At 41.1% G+C, this 27,112-nt stretch overlaps 1 protein-coding gene across 1 annotated transcript in view; it reads left to right on the forward strand.

Annotated features, from left to right (window-relative positions):
- pggt1b (protein geranylgeranyltransferase type I, beta subunit) overlaps window positions 1-23,152 on the forward strand; it is a 57,381-nt gene extending 34,229 nt beyond the window's left edge. Inside the window, exons 4-9 of the mRNA XM_048528272.2 lie at window positions 629-780; window positions 4,343-4,475; window positions 18,546-18,591; window positions 19,725-19,909; window positions 21,213-21,321; window positions 22,675-23,152. Of these exons, the coding sequence (XP_048384229.1) occupies window positions 629-780; window positions 4,343-4,475; window positions 18,546-18,591; window positions 19,725-19,909; window positions 21,213-21,321; window positions 22,675-22,856 (807 nt within the window). The 3' untranslated portion in view covers window positions 22,857-23,152. The remainder of the gene's footprint in view (window positions 1-628; window positions 781-4,342; window positions 4,476-18,545; window positions 18,592-19,724; window positions 19,910-21,212; window positions 21,322-22,674) is intronic.
- Window positions 23,153-27,112: the final 3,960 nt, after the last annotated feature.

The raw sequence follows: 27,112 nt of genomic DNA on the forward strand, positions 1-27,112 counted from the left end.
CCACCTGTCACAGGAGCTAGGCTCTGAAAGCTTGCCATTTCAAATAAGCCTGTTGAACCATAACCTAGTGTCACCTGACTTCTGAAACATCTGTTTTTCTCTTCAGAATAGTTATCCATGGTGCCATATGGCTACTGCACAGATGTGACTGGTGACATCACCTGGCCACGACAGGGCAAATCGTAGCAAGTGTATGCGTCAGTAATGTGATTGCCTTCCATGCACGCGAAGTCATTTAGTGCCTGTGCTGCGAGGCTGGGTGAAGGGAAGATTGTCTGCTTTGGGAGGGCTGCCTCATTGGGGTTGGGTGTTTTGCTACAATGAGCCAAATTGGTACTTGGACTGGTTGGAAGGGTGGGAAAAGATTGAGGTGAGTAGGGGACTGCTAAGAGAAACTAAACTTTAATTCATTAGGTTACGCCACGTAGGCTACATTTTGTATCCTGCACTGCCATCTTTAGGCAATAAGTTGCTTCAGCTGCTTGAGACTCATGTTAGTTTTCTTTTTGTTGGTGGTATTTTGTTTTAAAAAACTCAACTTGTTCTTTTCACATGCTGCCAAATATGTTGAATAATTCAGCGTCTTTTGTACCATATTGTCTAATGGATGCTTTTTAATATTCTGTAGGATAATGGTTCTCATCATTTATATGATAGTGGTCACATAGCCATGACATATACTGGTTTAGCTAGCCTAGTGATCCTCGGAGATGATCTGAAACGGGTAAATAAGGAAGCATGCCTGGCAGGGCTTGGAGCCCTTCAACTGGAAGATGGCAGGTACAGTGAAATATTTCTGCACTCCAAACAAGTTGCTCATACTTTTGAAGCACGCAATGAAATTAATAAAGCAGTGGTACATAACTGATGGGTAGTTGTGTCCTATGTATCCTGACTTGAACTTGAGAATTCAAGCTTTGCTCAATTGGGATCTTTGCTTGTGAGTAAGACAGATTTCGTTTTTTGTAAAACAAATTATTGATCTCCTTACTGATGTTCTTATCCACTGTCTTGCTTCCGTGTATCTTTTGTTTAGTTCATGGATTTTTGTTTACACCCCCTCAAAATTTGACTTGTGTGGTATAGTTTGTGGTAAATTTGTATTACTTTTATCCAAATGAATCTTTCTTTTGAGATTTTATGGTTATGGCCAAATTGGCATGGAAATAATTAATTCTAATATTGATCATTAACTATATGTATAAACTTGTTAGTGGGCCCAGGAGTGTTGTCATTTCCATTCTACTTTTTCCACAGCCATGATGGGGAGATGCCGATTTTGGACTGGGCTGGACAAGGTCAAAAATCGTGCAACGCCAGGATATAGTCCAAAAGGCTGAGGAAAGAGCTGAGCTATGAAAGCTTGTGTTTTCAAATAAACCTGTTGGATTATAGATAATAAAATGTGAGGCTGGATGAACACAGCAGGCCAAGCAGCATCTCAGGAGCACAAAAGCTGACGTTTCGGGCCTAGACCCTTCATCAGAGAGGGGGATGGGGAGAGGGAACTGGAATAAATAGGGAGAGAGGGGGAGGCGGACCGAAGATGGAGAGTAAAGAAGATAGGTGGAGAGAGTGTAGGTGGGGAGGGGATAGGTCAGTCCAGGGAAGATGGAGAGGTCAAGGAGGTGGGATGAGGTTAGTAGGTAGATGGGGGTGCGGCTTGGGGTGAGAGGAAGAACCGGTTAGGGAGGCAGAGACAGGTTGGACTGGTTTTGGGATGCAGTGGGTGGGGGGGGGAAGAGCTGGGCTGGTTGTGTGGTGCAGTGGGGGGAGGGGACGAACTGGGCTGGTTTAGGGATGCAGTAGGGGAAGGGGAGATTTTGAAACTGGTGAAGTCCACATTGATACCATTAGGCTGCAGGGTTCCCAGGCGGAATATGAGTTGCTGTTCCTGCAACCTTCGGGTGGCATCATTGTGGCAGTGCAGGAGGCCCATGACGGACATGTCATCTAGAGAATGGGAGGGGGAGTGGAAATGGTTTGCGACTGGGAGGTGCAGTTGTTTGTTGCGAACTGAGCGGAGGTGTTCTGCAAAGCGGTCTCCAAGCCTCCGCTTGGTTTCCCCAATGTAGAGGAAGCCGCACCGGGTACAGTGGATGCAGTATACCGCATTGGCAGATGTGCAGGTGAACCTCTGCTTAATGTGGAATGTCATCTTGGGGCCTGGGATAGGGGTGAGGGAGGAGGTGTGGGGGCAAGTGTAGCATTTCCTGCGGTTGCAGGGGAAGGTGCCGGGTGTGGTGGGGTTGGAGGGCAGTGTGGAGCGAACAAGGGAGTCACTGAGAGAGTGGTCTCTCCGGAAAGCAGACAGGGGTGGGGATGGAAAAATGTCTTGGGTGGTGGGGTCGGATTGTAAATGGCGGAAGTGTCGGAGGATGATGCATTGTATCTGGAAGTTGGTAGGGTGGTGTGTGAGAACGAGGGGGATCCTCTTAGGGCGGTTGTGGCGGGGGTGGGGTGTGAGGGATGTGTTGCGGGAAATACGGGAGACGCGGTCAAGGGCGTTCTTTACTCTCCATCTTCGGTCCGCCTCCCCCTCTCTCCCTATTTATTCCAGTTCCCTCTCCCCATCCCCCTCTCTGATGAAGGGTCTAGGCCCGAAACGTCAGCTTTTGTGCTCCTGAGATGCTGCTTGGCCTGCTGTGTTCATCCAGCCTCACATTTTATTATCTTGGAATTCTCCAGCATCTGCAGTTCCCATTATCTCTGTTGGACTATAACCTGGTGTCAGGTGATTTGTTGTCTTTTTTTTCCACAGCAGCACAGATGAAAACCCATTCTGTGTATTGAAGCAAATTGTTGAATGCAACTAAAACTCAGGGAATGAAGGGTTAGTCTTGGGGCATTTAAAATTCAGTGTGCCAACTGGTGTGATATTTACCTCCTGAAATATTTGAGCACTGAATTTATTCTACACATCATAATTCATGACACATTTGTAGAAAATGGTTAAAATTGCTTTTATGGAATTTAACACATTTGTTTAATTACAAAATATATCTTTAATGATTTTGTAATGATTATTGAAAGTGTCCTAATTAAAAAGCAAATTGGAATTTTAAGACTGATGCATTTGTGAAACTTAAAAAAAACCAGAAAACCTGGCCAGGATTTTTATTGGGTGCCAAGTCCGGGCTTTTTGGGGGCTGCCTATGCAATTCACAATTCAAGAGGCTGTGTCAGGATTTCTCTGGGTTTTGAATATTCAACTGCCCACAGGGTTTTGGAGTGGAGGGAACAGGGAAAGCATCTCCCTCCAGTTAACAGTTCCTTAAGCCCCTCAAAGGGCAGCCTGGAATAGAGTAAAGTTGTCAGTTTTTCCTGACACAACAAGTAGTTTTGTGCACTTAGTGGAGTGTTATCTGGTTCATTGCACAGATTGGATAATTTGATTTGAACATCTCCTTAAATTTAATAAATAGTACTGATGTGCATTTCTGTTATTTATCCATGGCCATCTTCTGCACTGTTTTGCAGCCTAAAGGGCTGCCTGTTCTAATTGATAAGTTGGGATAGCAGATCTCAACAGGGCTAGTGATGTCACCCTACTCTTCCCCTTCAAGCATTGAGCAACTTTCTGCCTCCAAGCCAGTCAGACTTTTTGCATTTGAAGTTAGAATTACAGATGCAATGCAACTTGGACCCACAGTCAGAACCTGGATTTAGCAGGATGTCACGTTCTAAATAAAAGCAAAATACTGCATATGCTTGGAATCTGAAACAACTCAATGTTAATTCTCTCCACAGATACTGCCACAGAAGCAGCATGGTGGTACAATAGTTAACACTGCTGCCTCACGTCGCCAGGAACCCAGGTTTGATTCCAGACTTGGGTGGCTATGTAGAGTCTGCCCTTCATCCCTGAATCTGCATGGGTTTCTGTCAGGCACTCTGGTTTCCTTCTACAGTCCAAAGATGTGCAGTTTAGCTGGATTGGCTATGCTAAATTTCCCTGTTGTGTCTAGTGATATGCAGGCTAGGTAGGGAAAGTGCAATGTTACAGGATAGGATGAGGGGCTGGGCTGGGTGGGGTGCCATTCATAGGGTTGATGTTGGTTCAGTAGGCAGAATGGCCTCTGTCACCACTGTAGGGATTCTGTGATCACTTGAGTTTCTCTCACATGGTGTTTGAGTCACATTCCCAACCCTGCATTAAAAATCTGACCCTTTCTTCTCAGCATCTCAAAATTTATTTCCACACTGAAGATTGAAATGACTGTTAGAATCACCAGATGTGTTTACCATGTCTAAATAGTTGCTGCAGTGTTTATTGTTTTATTGTTACATAATTTTTAGTAAAATTAATTGAGATAGCTTCCTGTTTTTCTTTGTCTTGCAGTTTCTATGCAGTGCCAGAAGGAAGTGAAAATGACATGAGATTTGTGTATTGTGCCACTTGTATCTGTTATATGCTTAATGATTGGTCAGGAATGAATACACAGAAAGCCGTAGAATATATTAGGAAAAGCATGGTAAGTAACAAAAAAGAAGAAAATGAGATCTCTCACCTGAATACATCAGTTATTAAACTTCTTTGTTTTTGTTCTACTGAATGGTTTGTACGCTTGTAGTTCTCAAAACATGGGCTCATGAAATTTTCCTTAGTAGCATTTGTTGTACAAATGGCAACTAAAGTTCTTCGGATTTTTTAAAAAAATTTTTGAAACGCGATTAAGTTTTTAAATATGGTAATACTGACAAATAATGGAGGCAGATGCTTGTCTTTTGATCATTGATTTGAAAATTGCCCAGCAGAAAATGTAATTACAGGCAGTAAAATCAAATGTACCACAGTCTTCCTGGTGACATTTTAACAGCTGCTGCAGGTTGTGCCTTGTGATTTTGTTTACACTGCACCTTTTAATAAAAATGTTTGTGTTCGTTCAACTAGAAATTAAATACAATGTATTTTGAGTGCTTGGATCAATTTAGCAGTGTTTTGAAAATGACTTAATTGAAATTATTTTGCATTGTTATGAAAAGGTTGTTAAAAACCTTTTTGATGCAATGCCTCTCATTTAAACAATTTTAAACTGTTTGAGTATCGGGTACCAGTAATCAAATACTGGGCACAGTGCTATAAGACAAACTCATTATACAATACCTGTGTTAATCCAGCATTAGGGATGATGTTTTTCAAGGTCATATCTTACAATTTGTTCTAATTGTGAGCAAAATGAGTGTACTATGATAATTGAAGCGGAAGAAATGGTAAAATTGCATACAGGTGGTTCTCCTTTAACACAATGGTTGTGTTCTTGTGTGACCTGGCGCTACAGAGCCAGGGAGATCAATACAGAAAATCGTTATGTCTGCACAGGAGAATGTTCACGTTGTCCAACCAGCATCCACTCTTTATCACACGTTATAGCCATTTCGCATTAATGAAACATGTTATGGCAGAACTGTCTGTACTCATTTTTAATAAAGTTAACTAACAGAAATTGACTAATGCATAAGAAACTCCAACTTGGTTTCACAATTTTGTAATAATGTGGCAAGTATGGTTTTTGTAGAAATACAGGAAACGGCTTTTAAATTAATGCATTTGTCCTAGAGATGCCTTGATGTAAATTGTGCTTTGTGTTTTACTGCAGTCAACTTTGTAACCTGAGAGCTTTTACCTTTCAGTAGTTTGAAAAGTACTGAATGTCAAGGCAGCACCTCAAATACAGTAAAAATTTCCAGCACAGAACCTTACCTATTTCAGTCGTACACCAGAACACATTGCTTGTTAATATCATGCTATATTGGTCTTACAGATAATGCGGTGTCCTACGAAGAAGTGTCCTATGTTAGTATTCTTGTTTAGGTGTTCACTTAGGGGGCTAATGCAGAGAAGTGCAGCCTCTGGTTCTGCTGGCTACCATGGGGCTTTGTTTAATCCACTTTAAAAGTGGGCTTTTGGAGACAGTTGTTTCAGGCTAGAACGTTTTTTTTTAAAGTGATTTTCTTTTGTTTTGCCTTTTGGTGAGCATATGAAGTGGCGGTTGAAGAAAACATGAATTGCTTAGTTTGTGGATACTTCCACATCCTATATTTTTAAAGAAACTGAGTGGATGTGTATTCATTTGTGCTCAATCATGATGTTTAGCCCTGAGTTACCACTTGTATAAAAATGTTCAGAGAAACCTTGCAGCAATCAATATTTAATGAATCAGTGATAATGGGAACTGCAGATGCTGGAGAATCTAAGAGAACAAAGTGTGGAGCTGGATGAACACAGCAGGCCAAGCAGCATCTCAGGAGCACAAAAGCTAACGTTTCAGGCCGAGGCCCTTCATCAGAGAGGAGGGTGGGGAGAGGAAACTGGAATAAATAGGGAGAGAGGGGGAGGCGGACCAAAGATGGAGAGAAAACAAGATGGGTAGAGTGGAGAGTATAGGTGAGGAGGTAGGGAGGGGATAGGTCAGTCCAGCCTAGCCGAACTCGAACTCACCCTCAACATCTTCTCTTTCGATTCCTCGCATTTCCTACAGACAAAGGGGATGGCCATGGGTACCTGCATGGGCCCAAGCTATGCCTGCCTCTTTGTAGGTTACGTGGAACAGTCCCTCTTCCGCACCTACATAGGCCCCAAACCCCACCTCTTACTCCGTTACATTGATGACTGTATCGGCGCCGCCTCTTCCTCCCCAGAGGAGCTCGAACAGTTCATCCACTTTACCAAAACCTTCCACCCCAACCTCAAGTTCACCTGGGCCATCTCCAACACATCCCTCACCTTCCTGGACCTCTCAGTCTCCATCTCAGGACTCCCACAGCTACCTAGAATACACCTCCTCCCACGCACCCTCCTGCAAAAATTCTATTCCCTATTCCCTATTCCCAATTCCTCCGCCTCCGCCGTATCTGCTCCCAGAATGAGGCATTCCACTCCCGCACATCCCAGATGTCCACGTTTTTCAAGGACTGCAGCTTTCCCCCCGCAGTGGTCGAGAACGCCCTTGACGGTGTCTCCGGCATTTCTCGCAATACATCCCTCACACCCCGCCCCCGCCACAACCACCCCCAGAGGATCCCCCTCGTTCTCACATACCACCCCACCAACCTCCGGATACAACATATCATCCTCCGACACCTCCGTCATCTACAATCCGACCCCACCACCCAAGCTATTTTTCCATCCCCACCCTTGTCTGCCTTCCGGAGAGACCACTCTCTCCGCGACTCCCTTGTCCGCTCCACACTCCCCTCCAACTTCACCACACCCGGCACCTTCCCCTGCAACCGCAGGAAGTGCTACGCTTACCCCCACACCTCCTCCCTCACCCCCATCCCAGGCCCCAAGATGACTTCCATATCAAGCAGGTGTTCACCTGCACATCTGCCAATGTGGTATATTGTATCCATTGCACCCGGTGTGGCTTACTCTACATTGGGGAAACCAAGCGGAGGCTTGGAGACCACTTTGCAGAACACCTCCGCTCGGTTCACAACAAACAACTGCACCTCCCAGTCACGAACCATTTCAACTACCCCTCCCATTCCTCAGACGACATGTCCATCATGGGCCTCCTGCAGTGCCACAATGATGCCATCCAAAGGTTGCAGGAACAGCAATTCATATTCTGCTTGGGAACCCTGCAGCCCAATGGTATTAATGTGGACTTCACCAGCTTCAAAATCTCCCCTCCCCCCACCGCATCCCAAAACCAACCCAGTTCTTCCCCTCCCCCCACTGCGTCCCAAAACCAGTCCAGCCTGTCTCTGCTTCCCTAAACTGTTCTTCCTCTCACCCATACCTTCCTCCCACTTCAAGCCGCACCTCCATTTCCTACCTACCACCTCATCCCACCTCCTTGACCTGTCCATCTTCCCTGGACTGACCTATCCCCTCCCTAACTCCTCACCTATACTCTCCTCTCCCCCTATCCTGTTTTCTCTCCATCTTCGGTCTGCATCCCCCTGTCCCTATTTATTCCAGTTCCCTCTCCCCATTCCCCTCCCCCTCTGATGAAGGGTCTAGTCCCGAAACGTTAACTTTTGTGCTCCTGAGATGCTGCTTCGCCTGCTGTGTTCATCCAGCTCCACACTTTGTTATCTTAATATTTAATGAATGTCTTGTTTGCTGTTAAATTCTTTGACATGAATTTTCAGTTTTGAAACTCTAATCACAGTGGGCATGTGGTTTTTAATTGGAGTAAGGCCAGTTTTAATGGTATGAGACAAGAACTTTCAAAAGTTGATTGGCGTAGACTGTTCATAGGTAAAAGAACATCTGACAAGTGGGGAGGCATTAGGGAGTGTGATGACTAGAGTTCAGAGGCATTATGTTCCTGTTAGAGTGAAGTGTAAGGCTGTTAAGATTAAGGAACGATGGATGAATAAAGATTTTAAGTTTCTATTCAGGAATAAGAGAAAGTTATTTTAGATATTTTCGTTCAATTGAATATCTTAATATTGGGTGTAAGGACATTCTTAAGGAGGAAATCAGGAAGGCAAAGAGGGGATGTGAGAGTGCATTGGCAGGTAACCATGTGGCGGCATTGATGTTGAACTGGGTGGACAAGGTCAAAAATCTCTCAACACCAGGATATGGTCCAACTGGTTAATTTGAAGACAAGCTTTTCAGTGCCACCTCTCTTGCTAACACCTAAGGAAGGAGTGAGACTCTGAAAGCTTGTCTTCAAATAAACCAGTTGGACTATAAACTGTTGTCATGTGATTTTTGATCGTGTACGCCCCAGTCCCACACTGGCGCCTCCAAATCATGGCTACCATTGATGACATAAACCCCCGGCTCAATGTGGGATTTTCAAGAAGATCGCGCGTATTGACACAGCCATAAAGTTTCTACAGAAATGAAGGAAAGCAGAAAAGACCGCAAAAGGACTACCGATCACAAGCCCACTCAAGTCAAAATCTTTAGTTATCTTGGGGCAGTGACTTTCGTATTCCTGAAATAATTTTCTTATTGATCCCTTCTAACTGATTAAAGATTTAATTGCCATCTTGGGTTTGTTCAACACCGCATCAGTTCTATGACCCTTTGATCTTTTGATTTTATAAATTGTGTCCGGTGCCAACACACACATTGACAGATGAGGAAGAAGGAATGAGACTCCAAAAGCTTGTGTCTTCAAATAAACCTGTTGGACTGTAAATGGCATTGTGATTTTTGACATTGGATTATCCTTATCCTTAACCTTAGTCAAGGAGATTCTACAAATACATTGGGAGCTAAATGAGGGTTAAGTTGCAGTGCTTAAAAGACATTTGGATAGATACGTGAATAGGAAAGGTTTGGAGGGATGTAGGATTTGGACCAGGCAGGTGGAACTAGTTTAGTTTGGGATTATGTTTGGCATGGACTGGTTGGACCAAAGGGTCTGTTTCAATGCTGTGTGACTCTGACTGTCTAACTCACGAAAAGTTAAAAGGATTAAAACTTCCTTTCGCACTTGGGTCAGTACAAAATTGTTCACCTCCACCACCGCAAAGACCCATCACTGTAACTGATGACCTCTACAGGATGAGACCTCCCACTCCCACAACTAACTCTTGCCTGGCTCACCATAATCCGACACTCACTTGCTAATCTATCCCTTTCCTGCTTATCCCAAACAGCTCCCCTGTAATCACTTACCAAGAATTGTCAAATTGTTTTTCTTATTCAGCATTCAATTACACCTGGATTTAATAAATTACTGTGCCATTAGTTTTCTAAACAAATTTTAAAAATGTACAATTGGTCACTAATAATGACAACTTATTATTTTCACTTAAAGATTTTGTCATACACTGGAGGTTTCCTTAAACTTGCCTTGTGGCATAAATCATTCTACACTCACTTTGAACAGGCGGTCAGTGAAAGTGTCACTTGTCCCAATGGCCTTTGACGCACGTGTACCCAAGGTTACTGCCGCAAACATTAGATTGGCGTTCTTAAGAGTGAACCTATGGAAAGCGACTGGCCCGGATGGAGTACCTGGCTTTGCACTCGGATCCTGTGCGGACCAGCTGGCAGGCATATTCGCAGACATCTTTAACCTCTTCTTACTTTGATTTAGAGTCTCCACTTGCTTCAAGAAGGCCATGGTCATCACCGTTCCAAAGAAAAATCATGCGTTGTGCCTCAATATCTACTATCTTGTGGCTCTGACCTCAAATTATGAAGTGCATCAAGTCTTTCATTTGAAGTCTCACATCAACTCCAGCTTAGCAAATTGCCTTGATCCTTTGCAATTCGCCTTCTGGCACAGCAGATCCTCAAGATGCCATTTCCCTGGCCTTACATTCGTCACTGGAACATTTGGAAAACAAGGATACCTACATCGGGCTCCCACGTATTGACTGCAGTTCTACTTTCTTCATCATTTTTCCAAACAAACTAGTCTGTACGCTGAGACCTGGGTCTCGGCTCCCCACTCTGTGACTGGATCCTTGACTCCCTGACCCATAAGCTGAAATCGCTAAGAATAGGTGACAGCATCCCCTCCACCATAATCAACACTGGTGTCTCTCAAGACTGAAACTAAACCCCCTACTTATGGCTGTGGCCAAATTCCACTGAACTCTCTTTACAAGTTTGATACCATGTTTGTGGAATGGGTCTCAAACAATGATGGGACAAAAGATGGGAAAGAGATTGAGGTGCGTAGCAGCATGGTGGAAAAATGACCATCTCTGCAATGTCAGCAAAATGAAAGAACTGGTCATTGACTTCACAGGTGGAGGAGAGGGCATACCCCTATCTGTATCAGTAGTGCTGATGTCAAGTTCCTGGGAATGATTTATCATCAGCGGTCTGTCCTGATACACCCACATTGATGTGACGGTCGAGAAAGCACACCAACATCTACTTCTCAGGAAGCTAAGGAAGTTGGGCATGTCCACAAGGATACTTAACTTTTTTTGCTGCACCATTGAAAGCATCCTATTTGTATGCATCCAAGTGTGGTGTAGCAACTGTTCCTTTCAAGATCATAAACAAAAGTTGTGAGCACAGCCCAGTCCATTATGCAAACCAGCCTTCTATCCATTGATTTCATCTGTACTTGCTGTCTGGAGGAAAACAACCAACATAATCAAATATCCCTTCCACCCCAGTTATGCTCTCTTATTAAGTCAGGCAGAAGAAATAAATGCTTGAAACCCTGCTGTTATCAGATTTCTGAATGGACCCCTCAAATGTTAATTCTGTTCTCAGCCTGCATCTTCTGTGTGGCTGGAACACTGTTTTGCACTCTGTTGTGCTACCTTGATGCACTTTGTATGATACGATCTGCCTACAGGTTGCATTCATTGGTACATGTGATAACAACAAAGCAAGCAGTTTTTTTTAAAGTGGCTGGCTGATTTCCCCCAAGAGCATTCCCACCACCTCTGATATCCCATGAGGCCATGACTTCACTTTCCAGTTGGTGTTAGTGTCTACCTCCCTTCCTGTACTGGAGGCTTCAGGAACTGGTCAGCCAACATTGAATAAGTGAGCACTATTTCCTAGCGTAATACAGAACGGTTCAGGTATTGATTGAAGTTCTGGATCATTGTTAGCCAGTTGTACAAAACAGTAAAGATTAATGATGGTGATTAGACATTAGTATACTGTTGTATATCACAGCAAGTTATATCACCTATTGATTTTATTTTCTGTTTTATCATATGGCAGCAAATCGTCATGTATATATTAAGTGTTTTAAAACTTGGGTCATTGTGCTAAATATCAATTCGGTCTACCTACCTTGGTAACCTTTCATTACCATCTGTGCAGATATTAGAAGCTTTTTGAAGTTGTAACACCATCAGCAATTACTGGCATGTTTTCTATTGTGCTTCACTATAGTTCTGATAACAAGAGATATTGCACTGAAGTGAATGCTAAACCCCTGCATACCATGCACGAAAAAGTTCCTTCAAACACTGGCACATTTAATACCCGTAGTTTTTGGGGGTTCAGTTGACACCTGATTTTATTTGCAGTTTTGAATTTTATATATATGCCGTATTTGTGCTGTGTTCTGCAGCTATAAGCCACTCTTTCCATTTTCATGTTGGTACCACTTAAGCTATTTTCGAGTAATTATTTTACATTATCAACAGTAATCTTGAGTTTTAGGATGGTGGGGATTCTTTGTTATCCTAATAGATGCTGGATTTCTGATAGAAATTTCTTCTGCCATGCTGAATGTCGTATATTCAAATAATATCTATAATACAAATGAAAATGTTGAACATTTTGAGCAGTTTGAGAGACCTTTATAAGTAATTTCATTCTAAGAAGTCAAGGATGTAGACGCTGAATCTAAGGCCTGACTTTCAAGTTAAGGGCCAATTACATAAACTTTTTGGAGAATAAGATTGTAATTTTGTTTTTCTTTCTGATCTTAAAATGATGTCTTCCGAATCCAGTAGCTTTAGTGATTTGTTCCAGTAATCTTGAAACTTTTTTCTCAATTGCGCAAAACAAATCATGGCCAGACTTTCTGGGATTTCCTGAAGGTTATGGATAAACTTTGATTGAGTTCAACGCTTTTTTAAGCATAAAACGATTATTCTCGTTTACATACGTAGATCAATCCTTCACTGGAATAATCCTTTTATCTCTGGTCACTGCTTTTCCAAAGCTGCCACCTAATTTTGTTTCGGTAGATCCCACCGTCAAGCATACAGTGACTGTTTCTGGTACTGTATCTTATGAGCTTTGCTTATTTACACAGTATGCATAAAGGGATGAATTTATATAGTGTTGGCAAGAGCAGCTGTCCCATATTTTTGTATAATTCACCATTTCAGCCAACTAGATGAAGCTCCAGAATTCTCCTCTTAAACCTGTTTTCTTCTCAACCTCACTTCCTTTTGGATACTTAGCCATAGAGATGTGCAATGTGGAAACGTTGTTTCCAGCTTGTCCATGTCCACCAGATACCTGAGAGAAATCTAGCCCCACCTTGCTAGCATTTGACCCCTCTACGCTGTTCCTATTCACCCAGATGCCTTTTAAATGTTATAATTGTACCAGTCTTCACCACTTCCTCTGACAGCTCGTTCCATACATGCGCCACCCTTTGTATGAAAGCGATTCCCCATTAGGTCCCTACCCATGCTGTCTAGATTTTGACGACTGCTTCAGTGTTCGTTTGTTATTGGGGTACTCCTGAGTTGTAACGCTTGGCATAAAATGAAATCTCAGCTCAACACCAATTTCTTGCAAAAATGTGGCTTATTTAATGTAATAAAGCATCTCAAAATGCTTTGCAGGAGCTTTAAAAAACAGAATTTGGCTTGGAGTCATGGGAGGTGATATTAGGTAGGTTACCTGAAGGCTTAGTTGAAGTGGATTTTGAGGAGGCAAAAGAGTCTTGTGGATATACTAGGGCTTTGAGCTTAGATGCTTGCAGGCACATAAAACTAGGTTTTCTGAAGAGTTCAGAAAGGGATGAGTGTAGATATTTTGAGAGTTGTTCGCAATGTCTCCTTGAATACTTGTTCTCAAATGTTTATGTACATATCTCTAAATGTTTTTTGCAATTATGTGCTACTTTAAACAGACCAAATTCTAACAGTCCATTTCATTGTTGAGTCAATCATTCAGCATAGAAACAGACCCACTGGTCCACCATGTCTGCCATCCAACAAACGCCAAACTGCATTTTCCCATTTTCCTGAATGTGGTCCATAGATACTGTGCCTTGGCATTTCAGTTACTTGTCCAGATGCTCGCTAAATGTTGCCAAAATATTTGCCTTGACCACCTTCTCAGGCAGCACGTTCTGTGTATCTACATACTTCTAATTCTTGGATCCCATCTCAACCACCTACACCTCACTTTAAACTTATACCCTCTGGCCTTTGACATGTGTGCTGCAGGGTAGAAATTCTCGCAGTCTAACCTACGCCTGACATAATTTTGTGTACCTCAATCAGATTCCCATCTCAGCCTTCTGCTCCAAGGCTAACAAACCCTGTCCATTTAGTATCAGAGATAATGGGAACTGCAGATGCTGGAGATTCCAAGATAATAAAATGTGAGGCTGGATGAACACAGCAGGCCAAGCAGCATCTCAGGAGCACAAAAGCTGACGTTTCGGGCCTAGACCCTTCTTCAGAGAGGGGGATGGGGGGAGGGAACTGGAATAAATAGGGAGAGAGGGGGAGGCGGACCGAAGATGGAGAGTAAAGAAGATAGGTGGAGAGGGTGTAGGTGGGGAGGTAGGGAGGGGATAGGTCAGTCCAGGGAAGACGGACAGGTCAAGGAGGTGGGATGAGGTTAGTAGGTAGCTGGGGGTGCGGCTTGGGGTGGGAGGAAGGGATGGGTGAGAGGAAGAACCGGTTAGGGAGGCAGAGACAGGTTGGACTGGTTTTGGGATGCAGTGGGTGGGGGGGAAGAGCTGGGTTGGTTGTGTGGTGCAGTGGGGGGAGGGGATGAACTGGGCTGGTTTAGGGATGCAGTAGGGGAAGGGGAGATTTTGAAACTGGTGAAGTCCACATTGATACCATATGGCTGCAGGGTTCCCAGGCGGAATATGAGTTGCTGTTCCTGCAACCTTTTAGTATCTCACTTTCGGTCCCAGGCACCATTCTAGTGAATCTCTTATGCACCCTCTCCGTGCAATCGCATCCTTCTGATAGTGTTGCAACCAGAACTGTGGCCTAACCAATTTTTTTTATAAAGTTGTAACAATACTCCCTTGCTACTATATTCAATGCCCAGCTAATGAAGGCAAGCATCCTATATGCCTTTTTCACTACCCTGTCGAATGGTACTGATGCTTTCAAGTGTCATTGGACTTGAGCACCAAAGACCTGTTGTTCCTCAGTACTCTTTGAGGACCTACATTATATTATGTATACCTTTTTATAAGACCTCCAAAAATGCAACATTTTGCACTTATTGGGGTTAAGTTCCATCTGCAATTGCTTTGACTAGTTTACCAGCTGATCAATGTCTGACTGTAACTTGGGACCATACTCTGCACACTCAACATTACCAATGTTATGGGGCTTAAGGAGGTTATAAAAATGTTAAAAATGAAAGCCATAGAGCAGCTTGCAAACAAGATGAAAATTTTAAATTTGAGGTGCTGCTTAACATGGAGCCAATGTAGGTAAGCTAGGACAGGTTCAGTGATGAACAGGAATTTCTATGAGTCAGGACATGGTTACAGAGCTTTGGATAACTCCAATTTAATGGAAAGCGGAACGAGACCAGCCAAGAGTGCTTTCAAAAAGTCAAGTTCACTTGTAGGTTGCATCTCCGTAATTAAGCAGCCTCATACAAGGCCTTTGTAAGACTGGAGAATTTGCCAGGCCACAAGAATTATGTCAATGCTGGAGCTTTGAAACATGTTTGAAAAAGGCTGTGCAGCATAAAATGAGATGAGGAGTAGTTATTTTTGAAAATGGTTTTTTTTCTTCCCTGCAAGCACAATTGCAGCTGCTTTGTCAGTGTTGCGGTCTTCACTGTGCTCATGATGCTGCTGCTTTTATGCAAGTGCAGACTGGGGAGCAGTATTGCAGTTGGCAGACTGCATGCCCGATAGAGGAGGTCCAATCTGTAGTGGTGACAAAGGCAGATGGGTTTTAAAACTTGAGTAAAATCTGAAAGAACTGTGGATACTGTAAATCAGGAACAAAAACAGAAGTTGCTGGAGAAGCAACTCCAGATTTGGCAGTATCTGAGGAAGGGTCATCAGACCTGAAACATTTACTGACTTTTCTTCAGATATGCCAAGTGTGAGTTTTTCAGCAACTTCTTTTTTGTTTAAAGCTTGATCCCTGGGCACAGTCAATGTATAATCCTGAAACTATACTACTCAGTTATCTAGTTTGTTGTTGCTTTTACTATAAACAAAGATGTCTTCTCCTATTAACGCACTTTATCTAGCTTACAAAAACAAAGAGGAGTACTTCAGGCATAAGGGATTTGGCTGGGTTTCCCCCTCAGGATAATTAAAAAAACATTTCCCAAATTTCTTGCTTTGCAAGCAGACTACCATTGAAAGGTAGAATTAGGTAGGAAATGCCAGAGGGGGGAAGGATACCTTGTCAATGACCTGGTGAATTTATTTTTGTTATTTGTATTTTGCTGTACAAAAGATTTTAAAAGATTTTACCCTCAAAGGGTAATTTATACTATTTTTGTGGTCTCAGTTGATTTAGTAAACATACATTACATTGGATGTTTAATGAAAACTGGGGCCTAGTACTTTTCAGTTATCTCAAAGATTGAAATTTCTTTTTTGTACACTTTTGTTGTAGCAGAACATTGATTTCAACATAATATATCAGGACTGACTGTGTTAAAGGTGTAAGCAAGTAAATGAATTGATTATTTTGGGATGAAGGGTGGTCCAATTGAAAAAAAGCTTGAGGTTGAATGCCAGGGCCTTTTTTAGTAACTCAGCTGCTGTTTTCTTTGCTGTTTGAGTTCTTTTAAAATTCACTGTAATTAATGTCAAGAAGCTCCTTCTGCTTTGATTTCTAAGAATTCAGTCATAGTATTTTATTTCCAAGGAACTAGGGAGAAACTCCATATACAAGATCTAGCTCAGTCAATCATAAATGATAAAGTACTTGAGTAAGCAAGGTGCTGAAGGTACTAATTAACAAATAGACTTTTTCTCAAGTCAGCCAAAGCAGCCTGTATATATTCTGCATATTTAATCTGCGTGTCCCAGTCCTCTTCTGCTTTAATAATGAAATACATCCAAATACATAATTCATCTCTCTTCCATCTTCGTAAAACTGGTGTTTGCCTTAAAGTAAAGCTCCACAAATGGCCCCAAGCCTTCTCCACACAGTAGATGATACCTGCTAAATTGACTGGGAATTGCCACATGCATGAGAGTGACTCTCCCAATTTTGGCACTGTCCCCTAGATTTTAGTTAGGAGGACTTCATAAGGTCATCAGGACTGCTTTTGCCTTGTTGTTTCTGATGTTTAGGTTGATGCCAGGTGGTCTGTCCATTTTCATTCCCATATCTTTCTAGCAGTTTGTACAATTGAATGGCTTGTTAAGCCACTTCAAAGGGCAGTTAAGAGACAAACATATTGATGTGGGTCTGAAATCAGAAGTAGACCAGACCGATAAGGACGTCCAAGGCCGCATTTGACGAAGTGTTGCATCAGGGACCCCTCGGAAAACTGGAGTTGGGGTAAAACTCTGCTGGTTGGAATCATTCCTGATGTGTTGGAAGGTGGACGAGGTTGTTTGAAGTCAGTCACCTCATTTCCAGGACACCTCTGCAGGAGATCCTCTGGTTAGTGTCTGCGGGCCAGCCATCTTTTTTGTGACGTAGCAGTACAGTTGGAGATTGAAAAGAGGAGGTACAGTCTTGTTTCTGAACTGTGAACCTGGTCTCTAGACCAGCACAATTATGACATTTTTGTTGGTATGCTGCTTTTTTAAAAATGTCCTTTGAAAGCAGTTGCATATCAAATTTGCAAGAGGATGCAAGAGTACAGAATTTGAATTGTTTATGTTGCTGTTCTACTTTGCAAATATGGTACATTCTGAAATATTCAATGAGTCTTTGACAGAGTTTAAAAGCGCTGAATTGGAATAATTTGAGGTTCTATTTGTTACCTGTTATAATGAAGCCACAGGTGGTTGAGGTTGTCAATTCAAGCCCAAGCCCATGGATTTGAACAGACAGTTTAAACTGATGTTCCAGTGCAGTACTGAGAAACCTACAGAACACCTGAAGATATAAGTAATCCAAAAGTGGCCTTCTGTTTTGAGTTCAAATGCCTTATGCTTTGTGCTTTCTCTGTTTGCTTTGTCTGTTGATCATGCCATGGGCGAGCAAAAGGGCAAATGTTCGTGTGAAAATAGATTTGCAGAATATGCTCCTAAGCACAATGGCAAAGTACCATACTTGATAAAGGAAATTAAACTCAAGAAGAGATCTAATTTTTAAATGGGCAGAATTCTACTAAATAAATAAGAACTTTTCAAAGCCGTTCTTTCATTTTGGCGAGTATACTACTATAAAACTAATCTTATGAAAAAGAATACATGATCATACTTTAAAGGTTAGCTTATAAATTATTCTGTTTTCAAGTAGTATAAATTGTGCCTGTTTTGACAACTCGCTTGCCTGGAGATAAAGCACGTATGCATCTATCTACACTCAAGCCCAGTGTCTGCTACTTCACTTCAACTTTTGAGTTCTGCTCAATCAGAAATTTAAGCATGGTTCTTGTACATATCAACCAGCAGTATGAATGGAGTTGGACAAGTGAGAGCTAAGTCACTGGACACTTGGCCATAGAGGTAGAAGACTGAGATAGAAGGGTCATTGTATTGATCCATAAGCAACAATTGGGGCAAATGTTATGTTCTCTCTCAAATTATTCCAATCTTTGAAAGAGTCATTCCCACCAAATAAACAGTTTTGAAGAAGTCAGTTCCCAGGCTGGCAATAAAAGTTGATCACCAGCTTAAATGTTATTGAAACAAATAATTTGCATAATCGGATGTGCCACCTTGCAAAACATTAGTGGATTTGTAATTCTAGGTTGTAAAAGTTTTTTTTTAAAGCACAAATTGTTCTGTTTTTCAATTTAAATGTTTTCTTAAATTTATTTTCTTTAGTCATATGACAGTGGCCTTGCTCAGGGAGCTGGACTGGAATCGCATGGTAAGTGATAAACAATTTTTCAAATATAAAATTATCAGCCCATTTGTCCCCTGTTAAACTACTAGACATTGATGTAATGAAATTTGGAATTTATGTATAGTTTAATATTGGCATCCTTGGAGTGATTCTTTAGAAGCTGTCGCATTGGCATGTTATGCTGGCATACTGATCCCATGTGCTGAACTATAAAATGTAGTTCTTAAAATCTCCAGTTTTCTGCATCTGCCAAATGTGGTTCAAGCTATCTGGAAGTATTTACTAAAGGTATTAAAACAACTTACTTTTTTGCATATTAAAAATAACTAAACAAAGTTTATTTCAGTTTTAAAAGCTTGGGTATTGTTGTGTCAGCTAGTTGCTGATTATTAAAAGCTAACAATCCCTAACAGGCTCATGACAAAGGATAAAGAAGTGGTCTGTCTTTATTTACTGGAGCAGCAAATGTTTATAGATTAGTAGATAAGAACGTGACAGGGCAGGATGCACTGTGGAGTGCTCCTTTTGCTGTATATGGGACTGACTTTGGGTCACTTTTTTGTCTTGGATGTTCAAGTGTAGGATGTTTTGTTGGCTGAGTCCAGGATTTATCCACATGAAAAGCAGTTCATATTGTTGTGACCCATCTGTGAGATTGATTATTTCATTAACAGCACCTTTTGTAGATGTGGTCATCTAACAGTTTGAGGATGTGCAGGCATACAGGAATGGGTGATCATCAGGTAGTTGAGAAGGAACAGGCAATCCAAGAGTGTATCTTGCTCTCCAAGTATTCAATTTGAATATAGCGAGAGTGATAGTTCACCAGGAGAATGCAACCATTGACAAGACCAAGACATCACAGAAGTTCAACTGTACTTGGGAGTGAGGGAAAGGTTTGCTTTGACAAGAAATTCAATAAGAAAACAGACCAGAAACATGAATTCAAAGTGGTATATTGCCTCCCTTGTGCCAGCATCAAGATGTCACTAAACTGCACAGCTTTCCACCTAGAAAGACGAGCGTCCAGTGGTCATTGGCCGTCATTGCCATCCTACTTTTGAAGGACTCTTCTTCCATTATTAAGTGATGCAGCCATGTAGTAACATGACCTTCTGTATAACAACAGCTTGCTATGTGCTGTATTAATTATTTAGGTGGATCCACATTTTGTGCCATTGCCTCACTCTGCCTAATGGGAAAACTGAAAGAGGTCTTTTCTGAGAAGGAACTAAATAGAATAAGACGGTGGTGTATAATGAGGCAGCAAAATGGTTTCCATGGCCGACCCAATAAACCTGTGGATACCTGCTACTCATTTTGGGTTGGCGCAACCCTAAAGGTAATTAAAAATTTAGAATTTTGCTTATGTTGAACTGTTTCTAAGGTCTTTTGCTTTTGTTCATGTTGTGTTTATCAATATTGAGCTTTCACACACTCCACACTATTTGAAGAATCCATGCTGGGATCCGGGATAGAGTGGACTTGATGGGCCAAATGGCCTAACTTCCACTCCTATGTCTTATGATCTTATGAGTAGATCAGAAATCTTGAGCTGCACGATGTGTAGGAGCCTAGTTCTGTGGAAATTCTGCCCTGATTCATTCTTGCAGCCTCTTCCTGTGGGACCTGCCAATCAGAATCCTGCAAGCATGTCCGTGGGGGCAGGGGAAGCATGTAAGGGGTAAGCAGGGATATCAACTTGGTCTCTTCATGTAAAGTTCACCTGGAGTTGAAAACTGGCCTTTCTAAGCAGCGAAGGAAAAGGCTTGTCCATCACTGGTGCCATGAAATCTATCCTGGAAGAGTTCAAGCAGGACTTGAATGCATTATCTCGGCTGACAGTGGAATGTGCTGTTCAGTCGTTAGAGGTGATATCCTTCAGGTGAGATGTCAACAGTTCAGGGACTACTTGGAAAAGATTGTGAAACACTTGAGTATCTTTGCTAAAATGTTATCAAAAAAAGCCACATTAATTGCTTGCCATGAGCAAAGTAACTGATGTATTCACTGATGGTCATTAGTTCAGTTGGCTGGATGGCTGGTTTGTGACCAAGTGATTCAATTCCTGCACTGGCTGAGGTTGCAATCAAGATCTCCTTCTCAACCTCTCCCCTTGCCTGAGGCATGTTAACCCTCAGGTTAATCACCACCAGTCATCTACCTCTGATGAGAGCTGCCCTATTGGCAGGACTGTGGCAGTTTGTACTGGTTGCCCTTCTAAGAAAGTAATTGCAATGTTTTTCACCTTTTTGGTCATGGGAAAAACTGCTGTATAAATGAACTTTATCAAAGCCTGTGACAACTATTGTGTGTGTCTACAAGTTTCAATGTAACAAAAATATTAGCAATAAATAAGGAACAAAAACAGAAGTTGTTGGAAAAACTCAGCAGGCTTAGCAGCATCTGTGAAGAAAAATCAGTTAACATTTCGAGTCTGGTGACCCTTCCTCAGAACGGATTTTTCTTCACAGATGCTAAGGGCCTGCTAAGATTTTCCAGCAACTTCTGTTTTTGTTCCTGATTTACAGCATCTGGGTTCTTTTGGTTTTTATTTACGTTTTATTAACCATTAAGCAAAATGTTTAATAGTTCATGGGAAAATAGAGAAAACAACAAATCTGCATTTTTTGAATATCTTCCAGCTTTTGCAGATTTTCCAGTATACTAATTTTGAGAAAAACCGGAATTACATTTTGTCAACCCAAGATCATATTGTTGGAGGATTTGCAAAGTGGCCAGATAGTCACCCAGGTAAAAGTTGGATTTTTGTTTTGTGATTTATTAAAACTGAAAGTGCGTGGATATAGATAGCAGAAGTCTGTTTTTAAAACTTTTTTGTTTTGATTTTGAAACATAATTTTCAAACTGTTTACTACCTTAAAGGTGCAAGGAGCAAATTCACTTTGGAAATGATGAATGTGCCTTGAGGTTATGTATTCCTTGACATACTATTTCTCAGTGACTACCATTTTCTTCGGACATTATTGCACAGCTGAATTGCATTTAAGTTGTGAAATTCAGGCAGCTAGGGCTTGGCATCATGCGCAGAATTTTTGTCAACTCCGCATATTAATTCACTTTGAGTAAGCAGACATTTGAGCATAATGAATTTACTGTGCATGGCTATTTGATCTCTTCCTATGTCAGAGATTTTCTTTTAGAATTGATAATAAACTGAAAAAGAAGATGCAGGAATTAAGGCAGCTCTCCCAACACACAGAGGATTAAGATTAAAGTTTGGTGTGGGACATTTCACTAGAGCACGTTCTGTTGAATCATACATATTGATTGACATGCTGTTATATCAGATTTGCAGTGATTGCACATTTCCCAACATGTCAGAATGTGCCTAATTTATGCACCCAGTGTAATGTGCATAACCTTCTCTTGCAGTTAAGTAATTTTCTGATGAGCCTTCACCTTTTCCTCCCTTGTTCTGTCATTTAATAAAAATATGGTTAGGGATGTCTCGATACTGGTAACCACCATGCCAGTGTATACAGCTTTATTGTCAGTCAAATGTGAACAAATAGCACAGAAGCTGTTAAATTGCATTGTACTATACTATGAGGATAACATTTTGGATCCCCCAGCACTTAACTGCTGTCTTCCTATATGTTTACACCCTCATCTAAATAATTCAAAATTTTAATGAAATAGAAGATGAAGTTTGCTTGATGACCTAGCAACAGTGTGCAGTATAAAATGTAAGATTTCCCTGTTCCTCCATGGATCTATGCTGTTAACTTGTCTTAGCATAGTTATCATAATTGTCTCCAGTTATGAATAATCATGCTAGATCTGAAATGTTAAGTCTATTTCTGTCTCCATTGATGCTGCCAGACCTGAGTTTTTCCAGCATTCTGGTTGGGTCCAGCTAGCCTCAGATCTTCTGTTCAATTTAGAGAAGACTAGTTGGATTCCATGTTACTGTATTTTTAGTCAGTATCTTTAGGAAAGAAAGATACAATTAGGAGTTTATTATCTAGCTGAGACAATCAAATGTGATAACTCTCTAATTATTACATTAAAAAATATTGGATCCAGTTTTCAAGTCTTATTTTCTTCAAACGCACTTCTTATTCTCACCTTTGTCTATTTCAGATGCTTTGCATGCATACTTTGGAGTCTGTGGTCTTTCTTTAATTGGAGAATCTGGTGTTTGCAAAGTGCATCCTGCACTGAATATGAGCATAAGGGCTTTTCAATATCTTCAGCACCTGCATCAGACAGCAGAGACTCAGGGGCAGGACCAGCAATCAGAATCAATGCCTGACTACACATGACAAAAGTGGTTGCAGAATTAAAACTGAAACTAGGTCAAATATTCTTGCCCAAGGAACAAGCCATGTCATTAGGAAGAGGTCTTGCTTGAATGCTGAGACTCCATATTAAAAAGACAGCTCTGAAGAATGTTTGTTTTTAAAATTATCATTGGTCCAATCAATGGACCAATTGCTGTTTGCTCTGAATTCTGATAATGCATTGAATGTGTGTTTTGAGTGGATGGAAGTTTGTCTATATTCTGTAGGAAATCATTTATACTAATTTTCTAAACAGTTTTGAGCATTTAATAAATAAAAACACCTCTACCTGTTGTCTGACTTTTTGTTTTCCCCCCCTCACATCTCACACTCAATTTTCTGTTCTAAGATTTAAATCACAAGGGGAACATTCCATCATGTTTCATAAAATATTTTACAGTTCTAAACCTGCTTTTATAGAATTAAAACCCATTTGATTGAATTTGTGCTTCACTTCAGTAAATTTGCATCAAATGCTTTGAAGGAATTTCACCGTGCATCAATTTGTCATTTTGATTTGAGGCAAATGATTCACTTACTAAGTTACAAGTGATACGTGTAAATACAGTTTCTCTCTCAACTGGCATTTTACCCCCACCGCCCCCGACATTAATGTCCAGATGTAACCTGTCACACTTCCAGCAAAGTTATGTTGGCAGAATAGAATCAGCTCTGAGGAGATATCCAGTTTTATATCCCTTTTACTTGTGGTTTGTGTGCAGAGACTGGTTCAGTAGCAAAAGTGGATACTTTTAACTTAATCCACAATTTTAAAAAGTTGATTTTCAATACAGAGGATCTGCTTCAAGTGTTTTATAATTTAAATGTGTATGCTTTTAGAAGTTTTAGTTCCGAACAGCAGATTTTTGGGGTGGGTGAGAAAGGAGAATAGCTATATCTTGAACATTCCACGTAAAGACTTCATTTTTATGACATTTAACCTGAAAACGACACATTCCACTGAAGCTGTATGCCCTGCATTCGTTGGGACCATTAGACCGTAGGACGTCAGAGATGACGTAGGTCATTTCGCCATTGGGTTTACTCTGTTTAGTGAGATTGAGGCTGATCTGGTAATTCTCAAGTTCACTTTCCTGCCGTTTCCCCATAACCCTTTCTTCCTCTACTGATTAAAAAATCTGTAAATCTGCGCAAATGCTACCAAAAAGGAGAACATCTTTTTAACTGTATGAGAACAGAGCTTGATAGTGATTTTTTTGTTTTGGTGTTTGTGCCTTTATAACATAGCCGTTAATGAGTTGTTGTTTTTTGAGAAGGTTGTGAAGAGTTCTGAACATACACTCTACTGTCTTTTGAATTTGAGAATTTTTAAAAGAAACTCTAATGTAGTCAAAACAGAACTAAATATTGTCAAATTATGATGGTATAAGCACAATGAGACTTGTGACAGAACTAAAAATAGATTCAATGATTGACACCGTTATGTCAAGTGAGCAGGGGATGTCACCTTATTCTGAGGGACTTGAAGGACAGTTCCCTTTTTAGATTCTAGCATTTTCAGGTAGTTGACTTTTCAATGTGCCTGTATTGAGATTTTTATTTTGTGCTTTTCAGCCAGAAAATCTGTGGTTTCGGATGACTTTTTTGTGTTGCCTCAGGCCTCCTCAGACTTAGTCCTCCAACAAGATATTTAACCAGCAACTTTAAATTTTTTTTGTTTACTGAAGTTTTCTCATTCTCCCTTTCCTGAGTGCTGACTCACTTGTGATTATAGGAATCAACAACTCTATGGTTGTTGTCTTGTTTCTTCATTCAGGGGATGTGGTCACTGGAAAGGTGAACATGTAATGCTCATCTTGCCCTTGAAAATCATGGTATACAGGTCTAGTGATAATTCTATTAGCTATAAAATAGTCATGGAAAAGGATGAGCCTTCCATAAGTTTTTTTAATTGGAGTCGGGCAAGTTTTAATGGTGAGACAAGAACTTTCAAAAGTTGATTGGAGTAGACTGCAAGTAAAGGGATTTCTGATAAGTGGAAGGTTTTCAGAAGTGTGAGAACGAGAGTTCAGAGTTATGCTCCTGTCTAGAATGAAAGATAAGGCTAGTAGACTAGGAGACAATGGATAAATTGAGCTCTAGTCATGAAATAAAAAGAAACACATTGGATATGGCCAACTAAGATCCAATGAGCCTCTTGAGCAATATAAAAACTGCAGTGGCATTCTCTAAGATGGAAATCAAGAAGGCAAAGGGGATATGAGATAGCTTTGGCAGATAAGGTTACTGATAATCCATGGAGATTCTACAAATACATAAGAATGAGAGAAAGTTGGGCCTATTAAAGATCAAAGAGGTCATCTTTGTGATGAAACTCAGGAGATGAGAGAGATGATGAATATTTTGCATCAGTTTTTAACTGGAGAATGAAGTGGAGGCTAGGGAAATCAGGGAAATAATTACTGATGTTTTGAAAATAGTTCACGTCACAGAAGAGGAAATACTGGAGGTCTTAGAAAATATAAAGATGGGCAAATCTCTGGGACTATCTCTGATATATCCCAGGACATTGTGGGAAATTCGGGAGGAAATTGTGGGGACGCTTGCAGAAATATTTGTCATCTATTACTATGGTGAAGTACTGGATTACTGGAGAGTGGCTAATATTGTGACTTCGTTTTAAGAAGGGATGTAAGGGGAAGTACAGAAACTATAGACCTATGAGTCTGACATTTGTGGGTAAGTTGTTGGTGAAAGACAGGATTTATGTGCACGGGGTGGGGGGGGGTGTGTGTGCAAGGAATGATAAGAGACCACGGTTTTGTGTGAAATAAATTGTGTCACCACTTGATTTTAGTTACTCCCTCAAAAAACTCAAAGATTGATAAGGACAGAGTGGTGGACATTGTTTATTTGGACTTGAATAAAGCCTTTGACAAGGTTCTCCATGGTAGATTAATTAAAGTTAAATCACATGGGATTCAGGATGAGCTTGTCAGTTGGTTACAAAATTGACTTAACAGCAAGTGATAGTGATGGTGAAAGGTTTTTTTTCCAGTCTGGAAGCCTGTGTCCAGCGGTGTTCCACGGGGATCAGTGTTGGTCCACTTCATTTATACAAGTGATTTAGATGAACATATAGAAGGCAAGGTTAGTAAGTTTGCAAATGACACCAAAATCGGTGGTACAGTGGACAGCGAAGAAGGATATCTAAGATTATAAGGAGATTGTGATCATTCGTGTCAATGGGATGAGAGTTAATTTGGATAAATGTAAGGTATTGCATTTTGGTAAAATGAACAAGGACAGGACTTTCATAATTAAAAGTAAGACTTGTGTAGGACTGGAACAGGAGAGACTAAAGGGTTTGTGTACATAACTCTGAAGTTTGTGTCATGTGGACAGGGTGGTCAAACAATAGTACAATACAGAAGGAGGTTCGTGAAGTCTATGCTTTTCTTTTGGGTGCCGGTCCAGTTCCTTTCCCACTTTCTGCTTTAAGTATTTATCCAGACTCTCTTGAAGGTTGCTGTTAATCTATGTACACTGTTCCATTCAACAGTGCACTCCAAACCCTAAGATTGCTGCTTAATTTTCCTTTAATGGCTCTAGTTCCTAAATCATTGATTTAAGTGATCAACACCTCAGCCATTGAAAAACATGTGTTTTAGTGTATATTATTCCAACCCTTTGTTTTTGAGTACCTTTTATCAGGCATGCTGTTAGTCTTTTCTGCTCAAAGGAGGGCAAGCTCACCTTCTCCAGTCTATCTATTAACTTTGATCACTCATTGCCAGAACCATTCTAATAAAATTCTTCTGCACTGTCCCCAAAATGTTCCATCCTCAAAGTATGGTTTGACACCTTCAACTGAACTAATGTTATAAAAGTTTAGTAAAGCCCCTGTCTTTGTAATCTATGGGGAAAATTTTAGAGGGATATATGCTGCCTCCATAGAAGCTGGAACTCTGACCCTGAAGCCACCAGACAATCAGGTTGCTAACTCTGGTCCCAGCTGTGCCATAAGTAAGCACTGACTTGCTGGCTGCTGGGGCAAGCAGCTGTTCTGTGGGGGTGGGGAAGACATGAAGAGGTTAAAATTCGAAGTGGATACCAAAGCAAGGAAAGTGGATGGGTAAGAACTACCTTTCCACAGGTGGAGGCAGGTGTACAGGGAAACCTCTGAAGGAGACACAGTAGTTCCTGACTGGTTCTTTAACCTGTGCAGTGAAATCTGCTGGACTGGTCTGCATTCCTTCTGCCTTCTACAGTTGCAA

This window comes from Stegostoma tigrinum, chromosome 3 (assembly GCF_030684315.1).
Source record: "Stegostoma tigrinum isolate sSteTig4 chromosome 3, sSteTig4.hap1, whole genome shotgun sequence".
In the NCBI taxonomy this organism is placed as follows: Eukaryota; Metazoa; Chordata; class Chondrichthyes; order Orectolobiformes; family Stegostomatidae; genus Stegostoma; species Stegostoma tigrinum.